Genomic DNA, 24,909 nt, shown 5'->3' with positions numbered 1-24,909 from the left:
GGGCGACAGAAAGCGCTCCTATTAGTTTAGGAGAGGGCCCTGAGAAGCCCCTGAAGGAAGAAGAGGAAGAAGGAGTAGGGCTAAAGATGAGACTCTGCTTACTTACCTCCCCACCTACCTGATCGTCCATGGTCATAGGTTCAGAATGGATATTCATGGCCGCCACTTCTTCCATTAAGTCCTCCTGTTCCTCAGGTCCTGGCATCGTCGCAACTCGAATGGCCTCGATGAGGGGTTCGGCGGTGTTAGCTGGAACGGCCGTTGTCGCTGTGGCTCCTGAAAAAAGCAGGGAGCACAGCCTAGCATCCAGCACGTATGGCTGTCCCTTAGGCGCGTTCTTACCGAACCCCGCGACCCACTTCCGGAGAGCTACCCTCGCTTCGTGGCGGGAGGCCAGGTCTGCCTGTTAAGAGAAACTCATGTTAGTGTTTCGTCTGGAAGGAAGAATTATGTTAAATATATAATTTAATACATAATACCATGTTAAGCATATAACACCTTTGATTAAAAGCGTTACTCACCTGCTCATCAGACAAGGTCATCACCATTTCATAACAAATGGTGCAGGCGTCCGGGTGCCAGACTACGTAGTAATCCAGCGGCACTGCGCAGTTGGTGTGAGATCTGCAAACTAGGTGGCCATAAGAGTTGCCCAGCGAAGCGTGGCAACCCTCCGACTGACAACGGACCATCTGTAATGCAATGTGTTTATGAGTCCTGAACTTCGGTAACGGGGATAACTCCGGAGAGTGCATGCATCTTATTCTAGTAGTTAAACTTAGATGTATACATGATAATGTCTACAAAGAATAAAGTACACTTTTAACTTTTGTTTGTATGGTCTAGTCTCATTCCCATTCCTGGAGAATGTCCAGGTTTGTTATTGTAAAACCTGCCATCCGCCTATGCCGGAAGGGTAGGACGGATCCTTCTTCCTCGCATAAATATTTCTATTCGGCACATACGGCGGAGACAGATGGGTACGTATACCATACACGAACATGCTTATTCCTCTTCCTTGCCGGAGCTTGGAAAGGGATGAAATTGAGTTTCGGCCATACTAACTTTAGTAATTGAACAGCGAGTGTGAAGTAATCCACTCGACCGGTCCCTCAGGAGACCGGAGCTGTAAGTAGAACTATCGCCGGAGCTCCGCCTAGGCAACGAATCGGTTCCCTGTTCCCTGTATATGCCGGAAGGGGCAGGGGGGTGAAGCCATGGGCCGGAGGGGGAGATTCCCTCTGGCTCTGTTAGCTATATAGTAGGAGGATTGTTCCTTCCTCTACCCCCACCCCTACCGGAGCGGTAGAAATACAAAGAGTGAGACGTTTCAGCCCGAAGTTGCTGTCATGCCACGTTTGGCGCAACCCGAACGACTGATGCGGTGGTAGACCACAGGGTCGCAGGAGCAACATCACGGAGCGTAATAGGTCAAGTCTACATGGATAATGGTAACCCCTCCTCCCTCCCCTCCTTCTGGAAGGAGGGGGAGGGGAGGGGTTAGTATGCATGGCTGGTAGTGATCGCCTGGCTCCCACCCAATCAGGGGTGGACCTAATTCTAGGCTATATAGCCTACCTCTCCTTTGGAGACTCACAGACTGGCCGTGGCTCGTCGCGATTAGTAGTGGTCACACCCGATCAAGAGGCTATGCCAGGTAGGCCAGGCTTAAACGACCAGCCACACAATGAATATTCATACAAATAAACATAAAGAGGTTTTGTGGAAGAGTTGCCTGAGAATTAGGTAAGGAAAATGGAACGATACCCCACTTGGGGTCGTTATCAGTGTTCCGGGTTACCACCGTACTAGGCAAGGTAGGCCTGTAGCCCCTTTGGCCAACTAAGAAGGACGATGTTCCTCAACCAAACCTACTAGGACAAATTTTTCGACCCAGACCGGTAGGGCGGGAATGAACTCTACTAAACCTACTAGACTAACTTATCAGTCTAGACCGGCCAGAAGGTAAGTCCTACTATGTGCAAGGTGTTAGGAAGGAACACATAGGCTACTCGCCAAGCCTAGCCTAGGCTAGATTGGCTTTGAGGGAGAGGAATAGGGCCAACTCAACTGCCTCTAGTATTAGGTCATGTACATGAACAACACATATATATAATAAACTATATAATACTAATTACAGTATAACTGTAAATAAAATAGGGACTGACGCCCGTCCCCTACGCGAACTCATGGGGTGAATTTTTACTAAAGTGTACGTTAGATAACTACTTTTAACCGAATGAATCCACGGTTGGGACGAGTGTCAGTTCCATCTCAAATTAACCTTAACATAATTTATATCTTCAATAGATTGGTGTGTGAAATTCCCTCGCGCTGCACCGACTACCCAAAATGGCCGCTCAGCCGGCGGCACCCACAACACATCTTTGAGGGGCCAAGTCAGTAAAATTATATCATTCACAACTAAATGCTATATGAAAACACAAATTGGGGTATACTCAACTTGGAAGCAGAAGAACCTTGCGAAGCCATCAACAAGAGAATACAGGGAAAAATCCTGGAGCAACAAAAGAGCGTGGATCACACACAATCTCTAGTACAGGAATGAGAAGAGCGCGTGGGTATTAGTAGTAGTGGCGAGAGGAGTTGTCGGTGGGTTTCGTTGTAGTGGCTCCCACTGTGGAAGGGGATTTTGGGAAGGAATCTTCTAAGTGGCGAAGGCCCTGTGTATTGTGGTTTCCACAACGCCCCTTTACTTATACCGACACCCTTCGTGGTGATCGCGCTGAGGGTAGTAACTTCAGCATAACTTGCTAGCTTTTTCTCTGGTATATCTAGAAGTATTTATACTTGAAAAATGAGCTACAGGGATTTTTCACCGGCCGACACAGGTCGATCCCAGAAACACCCCAGTAAATTTCATAATAAAGCTAAATTGACCTATAAACAATGAAATACTACAACAATTTGGACCATTCAATACCTAACTTAATATGTACTGCTAATTACCTGTAAATAAAGTGTATTAGTGTACATGGTATACAAGAAATACTGTACGTATGTGGTAAAATGTGGAAGCTTACCTTTCGAGTGAGGCTATCTCTGAAAGTGGCGAAAGAGGAGGAGGACAGACGGCAGATTTGTACGTACAGTTAACTTTATGAAACACATAAAAAAATGTAAGGAAAACATACATAAATTAAACTTTACGAAACGCATTAACAAAACTGTAACACTTAACTTTACAAAAAACTAAAATAAAAAACTTGTTTTTCTTTTCTTTTTTTTCATTTTTTTTTTTTTACATTTTTTTTTTTTTACTTTTTTTTTTATACTTTATGTACAATTTTTTTTTTTTTTTGTATACAAAATTTCAACTTCATCACCACTTTCAACTTTCTGTTTTTTAGTATCACTTGGTTCTTCCTTTTTGCTTACTCCTGCTAGTACTAAAGGCCTCTTTAAAAGATAACTATCCAAGGAAGATTGCTCTTGCCTACTTTTCACAATGTTCCTGAAACGACTCAGGCAAGCGTCATCGAACTGCGCAAGCATACGACCTGTGTAAGCCTTTTCAGGGTGTCTTTTTTCTACAAATGATTGCACTTTATGAAAAGCAGCTAGAACATCCTTAATTTCTGCCGTTGTCATAGGGTCGTCCTCCTCCTCCTCGCCACTGCTAGAGAACTCCTCTTGAACGACGTTATGTTGCATGGCCTCCAACTCCTTCAGGTCATCCGTCGTAAGCTCCTCTTGGTGCTCCTCGAGAAGGTCGTTGATGTCATCCTCGTCGATGACCAGCCCCATGGACTTGCTGAGTGCAACGATCTCGTCAAGATCTGGTTGCAAAACAGTTTCAGGATCGTCAACTGTTTCTGAATCTGCAGCACCAGCTTTGCCCATGTTGAATCCCTCGAAGTCTTGGGCGGGTACGGCATCAGGCCAGAGTTTCCTCCACGAGGAATTCAAGGTTCGCCTCGAAACCTCCTGCTAAGCTTGGTCAATGAGTCGGATGCATACCACAACATCGAAATGCTCCTTCCACAATTCACGCAAGGTGAGGTTTGTGGTATCGGTGATGTCGAAACATCTCTTGAAAAGATGTTTCGTATACAGCTTCTTAAGTTCGATATCACGTGCTGGTCCATGGGCTGGAGGAGAGGGGTGGTGTTAGGCGGAAGATATAGAACCTTGATGAAGGAATACTCCGCTAGGATATCTTCCTCGAGGCCAGGAGGGTGAGCAGGGGCACTGTCCAACACCAGCAGGCATTTCAGAGGGAGGAGCTTCTCTTCCAAGAATTTCTTCACTGTCGGGCCGAAACACAGATTCACCCACTCCGTGAACAAAAGCCTCGTTACCCAGGCTTTTGCATTAGCCCTCCACATCACTGGAAGCTTCTCCTTAATCACTTTGTGGGCCTTGAAGGTTTGAGGAGTCTCGGAATGATAGACCAGTAGGGGCTTCCCCTTGCAATCCCCACTGGTGTTCGAACAAAGTGCGAGCATAAGCCTGCCTTTCATAGGCTTATGCCTGGGTAGCTTCTTCTTTTCCTCCATGATGCACGTCCGACGAGGCATTTTTTTCCAAAAAAGGCCAGTCTCATTACAGTTGAAGACTTGCTGAGAACTGCCTTCCTTGGTCATCATCTCGTCGAACGTCTTTTTAAAGGCTTCGGCCGCTTTCGTGTCCGAGCTGGCAGCCTTCTCATGCCGCACCACCGAATGGATGCCAGTCCGTTTACGGAATTTCTCGAACCACCCATGCGAAGCCTTGAAGTCTGGGGTTGGCGTTGATGTCCCTTCTCCTCCGTCGTCTTCGGCCTGGGCAATCAAATTGCCGAAAATAGCGCTGGCCTTGTGGGAGATTGCCGTCTCCATTATCATATCGCCAGCGATTTCTTTGTCTTTTATCCAGACAAGAAAAAATCTTTCCATCTCGTCGTGCACGTGGGTCCTCTTGCTGGACAAAATAATGACGCCCTTGGAAGGTGTAGCTGCTTTGATGGCATCCTTCTGCTTAAGGATGGCGCCTATTGTCGACGGATTTCGGTCGTATTCCTTGGCGATCACACTCAGTTGCATACCAGCCGCTTCTTACTTCTTGATGATCCATCTTCGTTTCCAAAGAGAGCATCCTCTTCTTTCCGTAAATTTCAAGTTTCTTGGGACCCATGACTACATATACAGTGGTACCTCGAGATACAAAATTAATCCGTTCCGAGACGGCCTTCGTATTATGAGTTTTTCGTAACTTGGAACACATTTTACATGTGGCTAATCCATTCCAAGCCCTCCAAAAACACCCCAGTAAATTACATTTCCAGGCCTAAAACACATGTTCTAGGGTTACGACGGAAGAAATATGACTCCAAAAAGGCAAAATACTGTACATACTTGAGTAATATTCAACTGCATGTAATGTTCAACCCCATTTTTACTGCATATATTAGGACTTTAGCATATGTCCCTTAGCAATAAGCCTAGCCTATGTTAGTGGTTGCTACTGTAGCCTAGTCTATGATTCTGACATCTAAACCTAAGAGCTAAAAGCTTAGAATATGCCAATAAAATGTATAAATAATCAGTATGTACTCATTTCAAATAATTATTAATTAATCATTAACTATAATACACAAACAAACAAAAAACAAACCTTCCGATCGATTGTTTACATCCAGCTCTTACCCATCTTAGAGTATCGAACGAGCGCCAAGCAATCATTTTTCCTAGCACACAGTAAGCCATAAATTGTCATTAGTATCTCTCTTCAACTAATGAAACCACCAAACAGTATAATAACCATTAATTTCTATTCTTTATTCTATCTTTACCTAATGAAGATACCGAGTTACCGACAGCTATAATGAAACATGCGTATACGTAACGTAATAATAAAACAGAAGAAAAATTCTAAAAAATACGTATTTGTTGGCAGTCTGATTTATTTTATATTTTATGATATCTAATTCACAATTTTTTTTATTAAATGTATTGCATGTACTCATTTCAAATAATTATTAAGTAACCATTAACTATAATAAACAAACAAAAAAAGCTTCCAAACGTCTGTTTACATCCAGCACTTACGAGTATCGAACGATCGCCAAGCAATCACTTTTACACAGTAAGCCATAAATTTTCATTCTCTCTCTTCAACTACTGAAACTACCAAACAGTATAATAACCATTCATTTCTATTCTTTATTCTATCTTTACCTAATGTTTTCTTTATTAAATGTATTGCATGAACAAGTTTTTCAATTTACAGCAACCTTTTACCAATAGAATACTTGAAGCACAAGGGGTAGATGCTGACCAATAGGAGAGCAGGACCTTATGGGGTGACTAGCATCAGGAACCAATGGGAGAGCGGGAGGATGGTGGCGAGTTTACTCAGTTGGCGGCGCGGGAGTTTTAAAATTGTTCTCGGTGGTCCGGGCGAATCTCAGGACTTTACAGCAACAACCTTTCGTATCTTGAAAACTTTTCGTATGTAGAGCAGTAAAATTTTTCGCATTGGCTTTCGTAACTTGGATTTTTCGTAAGTTGAGCCTTTCGTATCTCGAGGTACTACTGTATACTGTACGTAATTATGTTATGTAGTACGTGTAAGTATGGAGTAAAGTTCTCACACAACACGATAAAGTATACTACTACAACGAAATCACTAACAAATTTACATTAATAAACGAAATCGTTAGAACGAACGAATACCGCGTGCGAACGATACAGATGATGCCGTGCAGTGGCCGAAGAAGCACGCCGCTACGTAGTAGATGCACGATGGGAGGGATGCTGACCAATAGGAGAGAAGGATCTCATGGCGGTGACTAGCATCAGGAACCAATGGGAGAGCAGGAGGATGGTGGCGAGTCTACGCGAGTTTCAAAATTGTTATCGGTGGTCCGGGCAAATCTCGGACTTTACAGCAACAACCTTTCGTATCTTGAGCAATTTTCGTATGTAGAGCCATAAAATTTGTGGTATTAGCTTTCGTATCTCGAGTTTTTAGTAAGTTGAGCCTTTCTTATCTCGAGGTACCACTGTAGTTGATATGCATTTAATTTTGAAGAAACAAATAAACTTACTAGATTCCAAACTTGATGATGCCAGCCTGAAGGCACAAATATAGTTTCACCTTGCTCCTGAATAACTTCAAGTCGTCCACTAGCAGATGCTGCTTTTGGGTATTTAGATGAGTCACTGCAAAAATAAAGAAAATGAAGATAAATTACAACTTTCAAAAATAAAATTCAACTTTTTAAAACAAATCCATCAGTTTATAATTGCTTAATCCTAAGTAGAACCCTACCAATTAATCTTGCTGCAAAGATTCAAAACATCTCCCTGTTTCAAGCTTCATTATCATTTTTATTACTTTATTTTGAAGACAAATAAAGTCCTGGAAAGACTTTCTTCTATCTATGTATATTCAGATCCTGAAAACTGTCTGAAACCAAGCATTGTAAGGGAAAGTTTCATGTTCTGGAATTGGGGCTGTTTCAGTCTGATCTTTAGCAGGAACTTTTTCTGCAATTTCCTTTCTCATACAGCTATTTCTGGAGATTTTTTTTATAAATTTCTTAGAGACTTACTTCCACCTTTTTGAGCAATAAATCTCTGAACATCTTAGTTGACCCCATGCAGCAGTATTCCAAATGTTTTCAGTCCCAGAATGAAGGTGGGGAAAATGTAATGTAACATTCATCATCCACACCTACATAAGGGATTTTGACGAAGGAAAAATCTATTTCTGGGCGAGGGGCCTGTGTCGCCCAGTGAAATAGGTTCCTTTGATACTATTTCTAGGTATAAATATTGCTATTCATACCAGAGAAAAAGAGAAACGTTAATGCCAAGGTAAATGGCTTGCTCACCTTGTAATAAAAGGTGTCCGCATATATAAAGAGCGAGTGAATGCCACTACCAGAGGTACCCTGCCATTTAGCTTCTTCCTCCGCCAAAACCCCATCAACAGAGGAGCCGCACTATAGCCCCGCTACCCTCTACTACTACAGTGAGCGCCTCTGACGTCATTCCTGAAGATAGTACCCAAGCTTGGGTTAAGCAGGGTGAGGAATACAGATACAGGGTGGGATTTCACTGGGCGACACAGGCCTCTCACCCAGAAATAGATTTTTCCTTCGTCAAAATCCCTTTTCTGGGCTCAGCCTGTGTCGCTCCGTGAAATAGTGCCAGAGAATTAGCTCCACCAAGCTTGGAATAAAATACAAAATACTAAAATTAGCAGGTAAAACAAACACTAGTAAGGTTAATTAGTATAATGTACAACTTAAAAGTACAAAAAGGTACAAGTGAAAGGTAAAGTATATTTTACCAACTTAAAATTACTTAGCTTAAAGACTTAAGGGTACTAGTCCAAAAAACATCAAGGTACTTAAAAGTAAAACATTTAGGAAACAGAGATAATTAAGTTGATAATCATACAAACAAGCGAGGGAACTGAGCCCTAGCACAAGTAACAACGTAAAAACAATAACATCCAAGGCAATTATGTAAACTAGAGGCGAACTAGCTAAGCAAGGGTGCAGTGAGGCAGGCAGAAGGGAAGGATACAGTGAAAGATAAAAAAGAATATTAAGCAGTGTCAGGGGAAACTGTGTTTCCAGCTGCCACTGCTGAGAATTTAAGGGCCTCTAAGGACTTTAAGTAGTGGCGCTTAAAGACTGTTGAAGATTTCCAGCCTGTATATTTCTTAAGATCGTCAAAATTCATATGTTGAAAATAATTGATAGATGTGGCAAGTTCCCTAACATCATGAGCCTGTGGGAAGGATTCCGGGTTGGCTTGTTTAATAAAGTACAAGATTTGTTGTCTGATGCCTTTTAAGGAAATCGTACCACCCTTCTCCCTGATGAATAAGGGACCTGAAGACTTTAAGGTTGTTCTACCCAAGTAAGTCCTTAAGGAGTTAACCGGACATAGGGACTTGTCCTGGGGGAGTGGTAAGATTTTCCATGGAGTCCATCTTTCTTGTGGATCCTCATTTTTGGCCAAAAATTGACGATCTGGAGAGAGAAGTACTTCTACTGATGGGAGGAATTCAATGTGACCTGGATCTCTCAAAAGAGCCGACAGTTCTGAAATTCTTGCTCCTGATGCTAAACTTAATAAAAATAGAGTTTTTCTCAGGAGGGTTATATAATCACATGATTCATTATTTATTTCTGAGGCCAACTTAAGAACGTCATTCAAGAACCAAGAAACTGACTTAGGCCTCTCTGTGGGTCTAAGTCTAGCACAAGCTTTTGGTATAGAGGAAAAGTAAGAATCTGTTAGGTCTATACCAAAACCAAACTGGAAGATCTTTTTAAGAGCTGATTTGGTAGTAGTAATTGTGCTTGCTGCAAGATCTTTCTCGAACAATGATCTGAAGAAGGAAATGGCCAAATTTGTGGTCATTATACATGTATTAGAGCTTCTAAGAAACAAAGCTAGTTTCTTAACGGCTGAGTCATATTGACGTAAGGTAGATTCCCTTTTAATCTGATTCCAGAAATGCAATATTTTGGGGATCGATGTTACCGTTCCTGTGAGCTGCAAACTTCATGAAATCCATAAAGTTAGGGCTTTCTGAATCCTTGAGGAAGCGGACACAGTCTTTGTTTGCACTAACTGGGTCAGTTTGGGATTGGGAATCTGTAGGGGCCAGAGTCCCAACTCTAGAAAGTAGTTGGAACCAATTGCTCTGGGCCAATTGGGAGCTACTAGAGCCACCCGGCCCTTGAACGATCCTAGTTTGTTCAGGACCTTCAGAAGGAGATTCACCGGAGGAAACAGGTAGATCTTCTTCCATGCATTCCAATCCATTGCCATGGCGTCCATGGCATAAGCCAGAGGGTCCAGGTTGGGTGCCACATAGCAAGGGAGCTTGTGATTTGACTCTGTGGCAAAGAGATCCACCTGAAGCCCCGGGATTTTCTGACATATCCATTTGAATGACTCGTTGTCCAGAGTCCATTCTGATTCTAGAGGGGCAGAGTGTGACAGAGCGTCTGCTACTACATTCCTCACCCCTGCTAAGTGGGTGGCCGACAAGTGCCAATTGTTCTTGTCCGCCACAGAAAAAATGGCTATCAGGACATGATTCAGGTGACTTGATTTGGATCCGCCCCTGTTTATGCAGTGGACTACCACTGCACTGTCTAGGACCAGTTTGACATGCAATTTCTTGTGTGGCCGGAGCCTCTTCAGAGTAAGAAACACTGCCATGGGTTCCAGTACATTGATATGTAGCTGGTGGAATGGTAAGGACCAGGTTCCCTGGACCTTTTTGTACTGTGAGTAACCTCCCCACCCGCTTAGAGACGCATCCGTGTGGATCAATAGAGACGGAGGGGGGGAACTGAAGGGGTACTGCCCTTGATAGGTTCTTCACTTGTGTCCATGGTTGGAGACGTTTCCTCAAGATCACCGGGATAGAAGCTTATTTGTCCCGGGACCTCCAGTTTGCTTTTGAACGCCAGACCCTGTTTATGTCCTTCAGTCTGGCTTTCAGAAGAATGTCCGTGACCGAGGCAAATTGGAGTGAGCCTAAGATCCTTTTTTGGTTCCTCTGGGAAGTTTGTCGTTGTTTGAGAAATTGCCTTGTAGCCTTGGCTATTTCTTTCCTTTTCAACGGCGGGATTGACAGAGTATGTAAGTCCAAGGCCCATTGCAGGCCTAACCACTGGAACCGAGATTCTGGTGTTAGTCTGGACTTGGTTTTGTTTATTTGGAATCCCAGATGTTCCAGAAACTTGATTACTTTGACCGTTGCCTTTTGGCATTCTTTGGGGGACTTTGCCCATATGAGCCAATCGTCTAGATACGCTACTAGCATTATTCCTTGAGACCTCAACTCTTGAACTACCGCCTCCGCCAGTTTCGTAAATATTCTGGGGGCGATGTTGAGCCCGAAAGGCATTACCTTGAAAGAATAAGCTTTGTTTCCTTGCTTGAAGCCTAGGAACGGGCGGAAGTGTCTGGCTATTGGAACATGATAATAGGTATATGTAAGATCTATAGAGGGTGTGACGGCCCCACGGGGAAGTAAGGTCCGTACCTGCGAAACGGTCAGCATTCTGAACTTGTCGCAAGGAATGAATAAGTTTAGGTGTGACAAGTCCAGGATGATTCTTTGCTTTCCCGAGTCTTTCTTTGGCACGCTGAACAAGCGTCCTTGAAATTTTAAGTTCTTGACCCTTGATACTACTCCTTTGAGAAGAAGATCTTGGGTATACTCTATCAATTCCGCTGTTGGTTTTTGGTAGAAATTGTTGGGTGGAGGAGGACCTTCTGTCCAACTCCAACCCAAACCTTTGGTCACTATGCTTTGAGCCCAAGGGCTGAACCCCCGCTGTTGGCGGAAGAGGTACAGCCTCCCTCCTACCTTGGGACTCTCACTGCTGGTTTGCGGATGGGCGGCCTCCCCGTGTTCCCCGGAAACCTCTGCCCCTGCTGGTGGCCCTGCCGGATCCTCGATGTCGAGAGGCACCCCTTGCCCGACTGCCTCTGGCAAACCTATTAAAGGGCTGAAAGGCCTGAGCCTCAAAAGCCAAGTTATAGGCTGGTGAGACAGCAAAGGAGGTTGATGGCTGGGGCTGTGGGGTGGTTGAGCCACAATCAGATACTGCTGTTGTGGGTGAGCCCTTGAAGTGGAGTGCTGTGGTACCTGAGGTACCTGTACTGCCTGGACCAGAGCCTGTTGTGAAGCCTGGAAGGACTGGAACTTCCTAGGCTTCTTTTTCAACCTGGGGTTAGTTCCGGAGGATTCCGGTTTACGCTTATTAACTAAACCCCATCTGACCTTCAGGCTCTGGTTCACCTTAGAGGCCTCGTGCAGCACCTCTGCCACTACCGGAGCAGGGAAGAGGTCTATTCCCCAAATTGAAGCAGCGATGAGCCTGTTAGGCTCGTTGCGGATGGTAGCCTCACCCAGAACATGCTTTCTGCAGTTCCTCCTTGCGACGACAAAGTCATAGAAGTCGCACTGCATTGTATGCAGCAACGACTTTGCCATGACCTTAAATAACGGCTCTTGTTCGTAAACAAGAGCCGTCATCTCCGCTATCGTCAAGGATGAGAGAGACCTGCTGAGCCTGGTCCGAGCGTCGAACTCAGTCTGAATTAGTAATTCAGACAGCCTGGGGAGCCTCTCGCTGAAAAGCGTTGTGGCGCAGTCGGGTTTCAGCTTCCCTACTGTGAAGGTGGGTGCTGCACCCTCGAAGTAGTTTTCTGATCCGGGGATCAGAAGAGAGGTCGGCTCCGTCTCCCGGAGCTGAGGCATAGGCTCGTCCTTAAGAGCTGCCTGGTATGTAGCTTCCACTACCTTATAGGTAAGTGGGAGCGGAGTGCCTTCCACCATGGTAAAAATGGTGAAAGGGCTTTTGAAGGCTGTGAGGCGAGTGTTCTCACACTCCCACTCCTCCAGACTCCTTAGCCAAGACTGCTGCGCCTGTTCCCGAGGGAGGATGACGGTCTCCTTCGGGACCTTATCCTCTCGCATCATGGCTGCGTCAGTTAACCTGACATAGCCCTTGAATGGAGGTTGAAGGTTCTTGGGATAGCACTCGAAGTCTTCCAACCTCCGAGTCCCAATACCTTCGATGGAGAGCATACCGTTCACAAACGGAGCGTATGCCGCAATCCTCCATGGGTTGTTAGGCTTAAAGTCCGGGAGCTTAGACGAATCCGGTATGACGGCAGGTATTGCTACCTGACCAGAATGAGAGGGGCCTGCCGCCACAGCGAGTCCCTGATGCCCTTCATAGCATTTTCCTGGGCAGCCATCCTCTCCAACAGGGATTGGATCGACTGACCTGAGGCCTCGACCGTGCTGGAAAGCTGGGAGAACATCTCCTGAAACCTAGTGTTGAATAGGTTCCTGACGACGTCTCCCACCCTCTCCAAGATATTGGAGGAGAAAGCTAAGGGGTCGAAGGAGGAAGACTGGGTCTTCTCCTTCCGAGACCTATGCTTGGGGGACCGCGGAGCCAAAGAAGAAACAACCTTAGGTTTATCAGCACCGGGATGATGAGCCGAGGACTTCTGGATAGACGAAGGGGCTGACTTCTTTGGCAGCGACTTCGGCTTGGGTTTGAAGTTCGTAGAGGACTTGACCTTAGGGATCACTGAAGAAGTTTTTGGTCGTACCGACCTCTGCTTCTCTGTGAAGCCCCGGAAAGAAGTGAAAGTGGAAGGGATAGAAGGAGAAGGACTCAAGGAAAGTCCTTGAGCCCCTACTGGACCTGCCTCAAGTACACCCTTACCTGGGCCCATGACATCTACAGTCATGGGCTCTAAGTCCAAGTTGAGGGTCGCTACGTCCTCTGCGACGTCCTCTGTCAGGTCCCCTTCCGCCTGAAGCGAGACCATAGCCTGGATGTCTTCGATGAGCGGAGCGGCAACTTGGGGGTCCACGACCGAGCCCCTCTTCGTGCCGGGGAAGACTAGGTCAGCCATGTCCTGGGCCAAGATGTACGGGCGGTCTTTGGGAGAATTCCTCCCGAAACCTCCAACACAGGCCTTCAAGGATGTTAAGGCTGCTACCCTCTCCGCTTCCAAAACCTGTAAGAAGGGTTAGAGTTAGCCATAGAGAGAAGACGATTGAATTGTATGAATCAAAACAATTCAATTCGAAAATATGCACGTAAGTGAATATATTAAGCGAACGAATGGACTCAGTGCCATTGATAATGGAGACTTACCCCAGTAGAGGCTGCTTCGACCAAGGCGTAGCAAGTGTGGCAGTTGTCGTGATGCCAAACCAAGTAGTCATCGACTCGCATGGCGCACCCGGCGTGGGAGCGGCAGACTTCATGGCCGCAGGGGTCCTGCAAGACGGCGTTACAGCCGGTTTCCTGGCAACAGATGACCTGTAAGTCAAAGGATACATGAGTATCATGACAACCTCCAGGGAGGTTATAGAACTTAATGTTATAGAACTTAATGTTATAAGTCTAATGTAGTAGGCGCCGGAGTGGAGCCTACTACCAAGAGGAATACGTATATATATGTATGCATGCAGTCACATATGCAAAATAACAAGGTTCATAGTGCCGGAGTGGCTCCGGAGAACCAGACCAGTGTAGCTATGTCAAGGTAACTGCTGCACTTAGCTCCGTGTATATAAGAGGGGGAGAGATATGAATCAACTCCACCAGGGGCCGGAGTATGCCGCAAGCCACTGCAAGAGCGGAAGCGAGACAGTGGAACAGAAAACCCAAGCGTGACATACCAGACATAAACAAACTAGGTTGTGTGTAATGCTATATATAATGGGAAAACAACTGTACACATGTACGGTGGATGATACCCTAAGGCCGAGGCCTATGACTAAACAGTCTCGAGTCAGGTCCGGTGTTGGCCGGAGCTGAGACCGCTGGAGCGGAGAGAAGGGAGTACTAGGGTGGTGGGTGGGGAATGCGGGGGGCGGAGGGGAGGTGGTCCCACCTCCCTTGCCTGGTGGCTCACCGTAGTACGGTGCAGTGAGGGAGGGGGGAGAGTCCCCGAGCCCCGAGCAAGGCGACTGAGTACGGCCAGCCCAAGCGCTGAATGTATCCGCCCCCACCTACCTCTGAGAGAACTCCCCCTCTCATGCGGACTCGGATAGCTAGCTGCGTAGCGAGAGAGTCATCACTCCACCGTGGTGGGTGGGTATGGAGCGGGGGGGGAGAGGGAGGAGGGGGGGAGGAGGTCAGCAACGGGGTGGCTTGTACGCGGTCAACTGGAAACCTTCCCAGCCGGATGAACAGACACGTGGTATGTAAGGCCAATGATCGCAAGGGGCCAACCAGCCCTGAAGCCGCACATAGCGCACACCAATAAATATCCTTAGAAACATACATATAAATATAAAATGACAAAATAATAAAGTAATAAAATATAAGCTAGTTTAACACAGGGGGGGGGGGGGGGGGGGAGGGGGAGGGGGGGGTGATACTAAAACAGCGTAAGAAAGGGTGTCCAGGAGGGGTAGGCTAATTGCAAGTCTGGCAACTCGGGTGTGTTAGCCTAACCCTAAGGCGGCTAGTCGGTATGCCATACCAAATAAGGGGGCAGGAGACTAGGAGCTAGGACATAAAACGAAGGGACTAGGTCCTAACGTAAGGGAGAGACTCCTAACGAATCGGGATCTGACTAGGCTAGGCTACGATCCGAAACATGCGGACGGAGTAGGGGGACCCCGTGAAAGGCTAAACTGAATAAATTCAAGCTGACTGCATGAAAAATACAATAAAACAGTTATGGAATAATAAAAAGTACTGCTAAGGTCGGCGCGGGAACCATGAAGCTCACGCTACCTAATCTCCTCCTAAACATAATAAAATGGAAAACATCCGTATAATGAGATAAAAAAACCATAACAGCAGTACTTAACTTTGATGCAGAAGCTTGATCCATCGTAAAAACAGAAGATAAATCCAAAGTGAGCGCAAAAACAAAGAGCACAAGCAAGACCCGTGTAATGGCGGTGACGCTATCAGAAGGAACGTCGTCAGAGGCGCTCACTGTAGTAGTAGAGGGTAGCGGGGCTATAGTGCGGCTCCTCTGTTGATGGGGTTTTGGCGAAGGAAGAAGCTAAATGGCAGGGTACCTCTGGTAGTGGTATTCACTCGCTCTTTATATATACCGACACCTTTTATTACAAGGTGAGCGAGCCATTTACCTTGGCACTAATGTTTCTCTTTTTCTCTGGTATGAATAGCAATATTTATACCTAGAAATAGTATCAAAGGAACCTATTTCATGGAGCGACACAGGCTGAGCCCAGAAATACTATTCCTATGTAATATTGTGATATCCAAAAACTACAGCCCATGGCCCTGTGAGGAAAAGTCCTTTCTTATTCATAACCCCTTTACTCTTGAACCTTTAGGTGCCACATCCACATTATAAAATCTTTCTCCAAAAATTTGTTTGGCTCCACCAGGCTCTGGCTCCAAGCATCTATCCTAAAGTGCAGTAGCTGCATAAGCCGTCCCAGCTCGTCTGTCTTACAGCTGGTCAAGCCAGTAAAAACTGCAACTAAATTTGCCACCAGAGGCCCAGTGAAGCACACATAGAGCTATAGGGTTTTTTTCTATCAAGTGTCTTAAGTTTGTGCCATTGGACAATAGGGGTATTGTAAAATTGGGTCTATGTATATAGAAAAATTAATTCCGTTCTAAAAAAATTCATCTCTCAACAACATAAATGAATCTAATACAGCTATCCATTTACAAATTGTAACCAAGACACAAAAGGAAAAGTCATGTTAGTAGATGAGAAAAATTACCTGAGGTCTGAAGAATCTATATCGTATATAGGTGTTCCAAATGGGTCTCTCAAATATTGGTCTTCTCCAGGTGGGTAAAACACCCATCGTTTACGACCACAAACATTTGCAGACCAACTATAAGATCTGAAGACATCAGCATGGAAAGGTGTCCTGTAATTTGAACTTACTTAACAAACAGGTAACACATACTAGATTTATTCTTAAAATAACACAAGCCTAATTATCACTACCACCAAAGCTATTTACAGATCAAAAAAATTTTACTTTGGCATATTTTGGACGTATCTCAGTACAAACCCAAAACTGACTCTTGTGCATTGTGCCAATTTTCAGATGCAACAGAAAACAAATTTCTCCATTTCCAACTGGCAAAGTATGTATCCATTAGCATCCAACACTCTAGTGGTAGTTTGAGTCTTAAGCACTTTGGTTCAGCTCTGATGCACTGATGCCCCATCAAAATCCAAGCCTTAAGTTAGCCATGTAACACTGTTGTGTCTTCTGGGTAATTTTCAGCTTGTGATTTTGACCATTGGCTTTACTGCATAAACTACAGACATCCACCACTAGCATGTGCAAATGTTTCTGTTGGCCTTTGGGAAAAAAATCTCCATTAACTAGCTCTGACATGTTGCAGGCATGTACCATTACAACTACCCTTGGACATAAAAACATGTTTGGCCCATCCAAACTTGACCTTAAGAAGCGGAGAGTAAACGTTACCACAATCCTTTCTAACCTAAAAGTCTTGCATGTGATGATGAGTTTGAGATAATATTCCATGGATCATTTCAGATTATGTAACAGTATATTATACTGTAAACTGAGTAGCAGGGACCAACAGACTTTCATAGGAGGAAGTGGAATGGACTTAGCCTAAAAAGAGTCAAACTTAATCAAATGCCACTCCCTTTTTTCTGTGCATTCTTAAAATTTCTCCTCTCCTTAAACAACCAAAACTTTGTGTAGACATATCAATAACCTTAATATGGCATATGTTACAACTTCATTCCAGAGAAAGATGCATGGTTCTTTTTACCCAAGGTAATAGAAGTTTATACAAACATATCAGTTATGCAAATAGATAACTGAGAAATAACAGTTCTAAGTGTTGGTACTCTTCTGTTCCTGCTGGAGTAAGTCTTACTTTCCTGTTCCTAAACACTGAAGGGGAAGCCTTAGCACTTAGGTGTTAAACTGAGAAGAACTATTTTTGCAGAAAAATAATTTAATATTGATATTTTTTTCAAGGTTAGTATGAACTTTAAGCATAACCTCTCACCAGTATGCAGGTAAATTTGAACAATACCAAAGCCTAATCTCCGCTTTTGTTATAAACTTCTAGGAAACAAAGCCAAATACTAAATGCAGAAGACAAAAAAAAGAGAGGCAAATCAAATAACATAGCATATAGTAAATGGTGCCCTCTGCAAAATTACAATTACTACTATATGGAATGAATATTTCATGGTATGTAAATAGATAAAATACAAAACATTCATGTGTAATACCATAAAACCATAAAAGGAACAAGCTGGAAATATTAACATACATGCGAGTGTGTACAAGTGAAAATTACCATTTGGAAAAACTCTATACATACTTCAACATATGATTAGCTTTCAAACACCTCGCATAATGGATTTAAAACAGTCTGACAAGTCAGTAAATATTCCTCAAACACAATGGCAGTTGTTAAAAAATAACAATTATCGCAGGACAAACAAAATTACACAAGGAACACTCAAAATTACAAATTTTAAATCAATTTTTATTTTCCATTGCTAGCAAACCTGAGGTCTTAACTATAGGATAATCCTCTAACACCCGCTGGAAACCGACTAAAAACAAGGGCCTCAGTGGCGTGGTCAGTATAGTGTCGGTGTGTCACCTCGGTGGCCACGAGTTCGATTCTCTGGCATTCCATAGAGGGTTGAGAGATGTGCATTTCTGGTGATAAAAGTTCACTCTTGACGTGGTTCAGAAGTCACGTAAAGCCGTTGGTCCCGTTGCTGAATAACCACTGGTTCCATGCAATGTAAAAACACCATACAAACAAACAAATAAACCGATTAAAACTAATCAAAGATTGTAATGCAAGGAATCTGTGGCGTCTGGCAACTCATGTATACGAGGTGGAAGCTGGTCACTGACCATGCTTGGAAGCTTGTGACACATTAGCGTCTTTTCCATCCCAGGAAATGAGAGAGGTGGCTAGAGGTGGGTAATCAACGTTAGACCTCAGGTTTGTTGGCTATGAAAAATACAATTGTTCATATACGAAACAAACTTTCGGTCTTAACATTAGGATAATACTAGCGCCAAGCTGGAAACCGGTAGAATTAATAAAAAAAAAACTTGTGAGATCCAGGGACTATTGGCCTCTGTAGCAGGTCACGGGGTATTTTAGTTCCCAGAATTCCCTTGGCGTCCCGTGACCTATCAGTTACTTTCCTACCGCCTTTAAAATAGGACATGATTACTTTCTATCTGTTTAAAGCCGGTTTAGTTTGCCCTTTTTTATTCATATTTTCCTTTTTTCTCTCTGGGTGATCTCAGTTTGGGTGTGATCTGCTAGGTGTGTGTACGTTGTGAGAGAGGGAGAATTTTACTTCACCAAGGGAAATTTCTTCAGGTACTCGCAAGAGACAAAGGCAATGCCCTGGAGTGAGTGGGTTTCCTTGTTCAAGATTTTTAACATCGGTATCTACAGATCCACATCCAACGTGTAGTAGGTACAGAGAAAACGTATGTACAGTTACTAATCCTTGTTAAGTTTGTCATGGTTGGCCGGTGGAACACTGGATGAAGTTTTATGGGAAAGGCCAGTACAAAGTAAGGAGACGAAGCCATCTTTGGATGACCAAGTGTCGCTGGCTTGTATCGGCAATATATCAGACTGTACCATATGTTTCGTCACCTTCTTTTGATGTTTCCCATACCCCTTCAGTTTCTTCTAGCAATTCGTTATTGGAAACTCCAGGAGGGGTTTTGGGTAATTTTATGCATAATTATGCTCCGTCATTTCTGGCAAGGAGAGGTGGAGCATTGCCATCTTTGTCCCAGATTTCAGCCCCCGATGTGCAGAGAATGGAAGGAATGTGGTCAGCGTTAGGCCTACCAGGCGTACCAACCTTGGAGAGGTTGCTTTCTCACTATATGGCATCGTGTTTCCACCCGGGCCCGAAAACGATGAATGTTCCTCATCCCCCGGGCCTGCAATTTATGGGAGCAAATGCTATGGCACCCACAACAACATCGATGTTTCTGGCGATGCAGAACGTTGGAAACAGTTTTGCAGCACATGCAGGGATTCCAGCAGCAGCCGCTCAATCTCTCCCTACAAGCATGGTGATTTCACAACCAATGTCACACACTGGCGTAGCTGGCAAGATGACGTCACAGCCTACTGCTTCTCTCACTACTTCGTTGCCTCCGGAGACAAATATGCTTTCTGACTCTTTGGTACACATAGTCATGAAGAAATCACAAGCTCTAAAGGACAAAATAGATAAGAAAGACAACAAAAAAAGACGTGAATCGTCTTCTTCCTTGTCTTCTTCCTCTAGTTTGGCGTCATCGAAAAATTCAGTGACGTCACTGCTTGTACCAGTCAAGCATTGGAGGATACGGGACTTCGTGACTGATCCTCGTGCCAAGAGGAGAAGAGCAAATTTTTCTTCATCTTTGAGCCAGGGCTGTCACATCCCTGTCAGCAACAAAGTGAAGAAAGCAGTGGCTGGTAGACTTAACACAAACGGACGAAGTCATTTACAGGCGTCTGAATGGGTGAAAGGATCGATGGTCGCTGGACTGGCGACCGCTACGGAGATGCCAGCGGTGAGGACAAAGCGTTTAGCAGAGACTCCACTGCTGTTGGTGAAATCAATGGTGAGTGGGCAGCATTCAACAAAGAATGTAGAACATGTACCATTTTCTTCTGTAAGACCTTTTAAAATAAGAAGGAAGGATGAGAAAGCTCCCATTAAAAGGTCAAATAATAAGGAGTTGGTAACCTCTCCTGATACTCTGATGGAAAGCGTTGTTCGCCTTGACGAGAGATCAAGGTCAAGTTCCCCAACAGCCGTCGGAGGTGATAGTCAAGTGACCTTGAATAATATTATTAGAGATAGAGAGGAAATAAGCTCGGTTTCGGGAGAACCTTCATCTTGGAGGTATAGACGGAGTTCTCGCTCTAGATCTGCGAGTAGAGAAGCAGTTAGGCAGTCATGTTCTCCTACTGACTATTCAAGATCGAGCAATGTCGGCCATCAGAGATCGAAGATGCAGTGGTCGTAGGGTCGGACAGCCATGATGCACCCGAACGTTGTCAGAAGATAGAAGTGAACTAGCTTCTGCGGCCGAACACAATGCGTTGGAACTGGAGGAAGGGGAAAATCAGGAGTTTCTGGCTTCATATGCGGAGGTGGTTGATTTGATTCATCAATTCAATAACCTTTTTTCGAGGAGTCTGGAGACACCTGCCAGTATACTTCCTCTGGGAATCGATATGGTATTTGGACTGAAAAAGGATAGGAAGGTGTCATATGAATTACCTTGCTCAAATCATGCGGAGTCAGTTTTACAGCATGTCAATGCACAGATTGCTGGAAGGGATAATTCGTTATGATCAAATAGATCATTTAAGTTTATTCCCCAGCCATTGATGAAACAAAAGAATTATTATGCGACACCTATGGTTCCTTTGCTATCAAGACAAATTAACCCAGATGTGGTAAGGTTAAAGCCTGGATTAACCTTGGATTATGTTAAGATGGAATGCCCGTCGATGACTTGTCAGGAGGCTGCTACATTTGAAGCAACAGCTTCTTCTATCTTTCAGACTGCTTCTTGGTTAGACCTTTGGTCAACAGCAGTAGCAAAAATTGCATCCTCAGAAGCAACAAGAAAATTAGTGAATGAGACAATGTTTTTCAGATTGCTCCAATCAGGTTCCAAAGCGATTGCGTACTTGACGAATTTGAGTGCCAATGTATGGGCTAATATCCTGTTGTTGAGGAGAGATGCAGCATTGGCTAGATTAAGCTGCACTATTGACTTGGATTCCCTATTAGCAATGCGGTATGGGGATATCCTAGAGTCGCAATTGCTGTTACCAAAGGGTATACTGGAAGCTGCTATGGATAGAAGAAGGATGGAAACTAATGACAGATTAGTTCAGCAGGCAGTTAGAAAAACATCTGGAAGCCAAGCTAATTCTAATGAGGTAAGACATCAGCAATTACCTCAAAAGAAACAAGTGAGACATAACATCTCTAATAGATCAACAAGACCCTCATCCCCAAAGAAGTTAGCTCATCAGCCCTTTTACAATAGACCCAACAGAGGAAGGGGTATTAGGGTTAGGGGGAGAGGTACAAGACGATAGGATGGGCGCCTCTCATCACTCAGCCCCACCAGTGGGAGGTTGCCTGGCAAATCATTGGAGGGTGTGGTCAGGAATCTCAGAAAGCTCTTATTCTGCAAGAGGAAGTGAAGAAGATGATGGAGAAGGGAGCTGTAGAACAAGTATCGCTTCCATCAAAGGGGTTTTACAGCCATATTTTCCTTGTCACCAAAGCCAACGGAGATTGGAGGACAGTGATATATCTGTCAACATTGAATCTGTTTATAAGGAAAACCAGATTCAGAATGGAGACCCCAAAGACAGTTCTAGCAGCAGTCAGGGACAAGGACATTATGCTGACAATAGACTTGAAGGAGGCATACTTTAGATCCCAGTCCATCAGTCTTCCAGGAAATTCCTCTGTTTCAGTCTTGCAGAGAAAGTTTTCCAATTCAAGAGTCCTGTGCTTCGGATTGACAACGTCTCCTCAAGTTTTAACAAGAGTATTCACTCTCGTGTCGACATGGGTGCATGCTCAGGGGATCAGGCTAATAAGATACCTAGATGACTGGCTGGTGATAGCAAAGTCCACAGAAAAATTACTTCGGGACAGGGATACTCTTCTGCAGTTTTGTCACAGCCTAGGCATTGTGATAAATCAGGAGAAGTCAAAGTTGGATCCAAGTCAACGGCTGGTGTATCTGGGTATGATTATAGACACAGTAAAAGCCAAAGTGTTCCCAGCAGACCAGAGGGTAAAGAAATGCAAACAAGTGGTGAATGCCTTTCTGGGAAAGGAAACACAGCCAGCAAAACAGTGGCAAGTAGTCCTGGGAATTCTAAGTTCCTTGGAGAAGCTGGTACCACATGGGAGACTACACCTTCGATCATTGCAATGGAGGATGAAAGAGTTTTGGTTGCCAACGGTAGATGACCTATACGAGCAAATTCCATTGTCAACAGAGGTGAGGAAAGAACTACTGTGGTGGGTGCAGGACAACAATCTGACAGTGGGAGTTCCCCTTCACCAACCCTCTCCGGACCTCTTGCTGTTCTCGGATGTGTCACTCGAAGGTTGGGGTGCCCACATGGAGGAGCTGATGATTTCAGAGAGGTGTAATTGCAAAGACAGAGAACTCCATATAAACGTGTTGGAGTTAAAAGTAGCGTTTCTGGCACTACAGGAATTCAGGGAGAGGGTGAAGGGGCAATCAGCGGTATTGATGTCAGACAACACAGACAACAAGCAAGAAGGCCTAGTATCTCGACAGTTACACCGGATGATAGTTCAACTTCATCAGTGGGCTGTAGAGAACTTAGTAGACATCAGAGCCAGATATATTTCAGGAAAAAGAAACATAGTGGCCGACAAATTGAGCCACAGGGACCAGATTCTAGGAACGGAGTGGTCCTTGCATCAGGAAGTGGTGGACAGAATGTTTATCTTGTGAGAAAGGTCGATCATAGACCTGTTCTCAACCAGGTACAATAAAAAGTTAGAAGTGTATTGTTCAGTAGTCCCGGATGCAGAGGCAGTAGCAGAAGATATTCACTAGAATACCCATGGGACAATCTGGACGTGTACGCATTTCTCCATTTTGCCTAATCCGTCAGGTTTTGAACAAGGTACGTAATGTGGTCTCAGAACCTCAAGATGACTCTGGTAGCCCCATTGTGGCCGAAGGCAGAATGGTTTCCGGACCTCTTGGAACTCCTAATAGATGTGCTGAGAGAGTTGCCTCCATGGAACAACCTATTATGTCAACCAAACGTGGAGAGGTGCCATCAGTCGGTGCAGTCCTTATCACTTCACAGGTGGAGACTGTCAGGTATCTTCTGCGAGCGAGAGGCTTTTCTCAGAAAGCAGCAACACAGATGGCAGGAAATATCAGAAGGTCATCAGCAGCTGTCTACCAAGGAAAATGGTCTGCGTACTGTGATTGGTGTCGTAGAGGGAACTTGTCTCCACTCAGAACCACTATTCAACAGTTAGCAGATTTTCTGATATATCTCAGGACAGAAAGACATATGTCTGTATCACCTCTAGCTTCGGTTCTGTGGATGGAATGCGTGGACATTTCTTCTTCATGGGAGATGGCTATGCTAATGAAGAGTTTTGAGCAGTCCTGTTCCCCAAAGGAACTAAATGACCTAGATTGGGATTTGACCATGGTACTGAGTAGTCTTACAAAACCCCCATACGAGCCATTGAGACATTCCACAGATAGAAGCTTGACCCTGAAGGCAGTCTTCCTATTGGCTCTAGCCTCAACCAAAAGGGTGAGGGAGCTGCATGGTCTGTCATATGTGGTGAAGCATTCGAGAGGTTGGAAGTCCATGGTTTTCGAGTTTGTCCCAGAATTCATTGCCAAAACTCAAAACCCATCAGTAGCGGATGGCAGATTTGACTCCTTTTCCATACCTTCTCTGAGAGAATTTGTGGACAATGACCCTGAAGATATGCTGCTATGCCCTGTCAGAGTACTAAGAGCGTACTTAAGAAGAACGGAGCATCTCGGGCCGGGATGCTGAAGGCTTTTTGTAAGTACAGGACGGAACAAGAAGGAAGTGTCCAGGAACACAAAATTGTTTTGGCTGAAAGAAACGATCAGGAATGCATACATGACAGGAGACAGAGGCTCAAATAGCCTGGAGAGAGCTAGGGCTCATGACATCAGGGGCTTGAGCGCTTCTTTGGCATTCAAGAAAAATATGTCTGTGGAGAGGATTTTGAAAGCTGGTATTTGGCGACATCAAACAACTTCACTTCCTTTTATTCAAAAGATGTTGCCCATAGATCCTTGGACACTTTTTCCTTGGTCCAGTGGTGGCTGCCCAACAAGTGGTATAGCTCATCTGGTACCCCTGGCGGGTCAGTTTGTGTCTAGTCTAAGATGAATGTACGAAAGTAAAATAAATGAGATGACTGGTCTTCCTTCTTTACTACTTTTCTAACTACTCCTTTACCTACTGGCAGTATGAGGGAGAGTACCATCATGAGCTGGAACGGACTAGATGCAGGTGAGGGGGACAGCCATACTGTAAAGGTAATCTAGAGCAAGGGTTCCCAAACTTTTTCACTTGGTGACCCATAAAACTTACTTCAAACATTTTGCGACCCCTCCAGGAAAAAAATATTTTCCTCAGTGGGATATAGATTTTACTTACATATACATCTTGTTTTCATAACTGTGTATAAAACAAAATGAGTACGTATATAACCTGAACACATACAAACTATATAAATACCATCCATACATACATGTATATGTATATGTGTGTGTGTGTTATGCACAAACACAAAAAGGATATCTGTG

General features: G+C 44.4%; 1 protein-coding gene across 3 annotated transcripts in view; it reads right to left on the bottom strand.

Moving 5' to 3' along the window:
- LOC135219363 (2-oxoglutarate and iron-dependent oxygenase JMJD4-like) overlaps window positions 1–24,909 on the bottom strand; it is a 223,040-nt gene that overhangs the window by 58,162 nt on the left and 139,969 nt on the right. For 2 of the 3 annotated variants that reach the window (XM_064256072.1, XM_064256074.1), the window contains exons 4-5: window positions 16,243–16,395; window positions 7,052–7,166 (exon numbers count right to left, since the gene is read on the bottom strand). In XM_064256072.1, coding sequence (XP_064112142.1) covers window positions 7,052–7,166; window positions 16,243–16,395 — 268 coding nt within the window. The remainder of the gene's footprint in view (window positions 1–7,051; window positions 7,167–16,242; window positions 16,396–24,909) is intronic. The other variant, XM_064256073.1, reaches the window with a different exon arrangement.

Source organism: Macrobrachium nipponense, chromosome 1 (assembly GCF_015104395.2).
Source record: "Macrobrachium nipponense isolate FS-2020 chromosome 1, ASM1510439v2, whole genome shotgun sequence".
NCBI classification, from domain to species: Eukaryota; Metazoa; Arthropoda; class Malacostraca; order Decapoda; family Palaemonidae; genus Macrobrachium; species Macrobrachium nipponense.
Note: the sequence above shows the minus strand (reverse complement) of the source record. Positions and strands in the feature narration are given on the sequence as shown.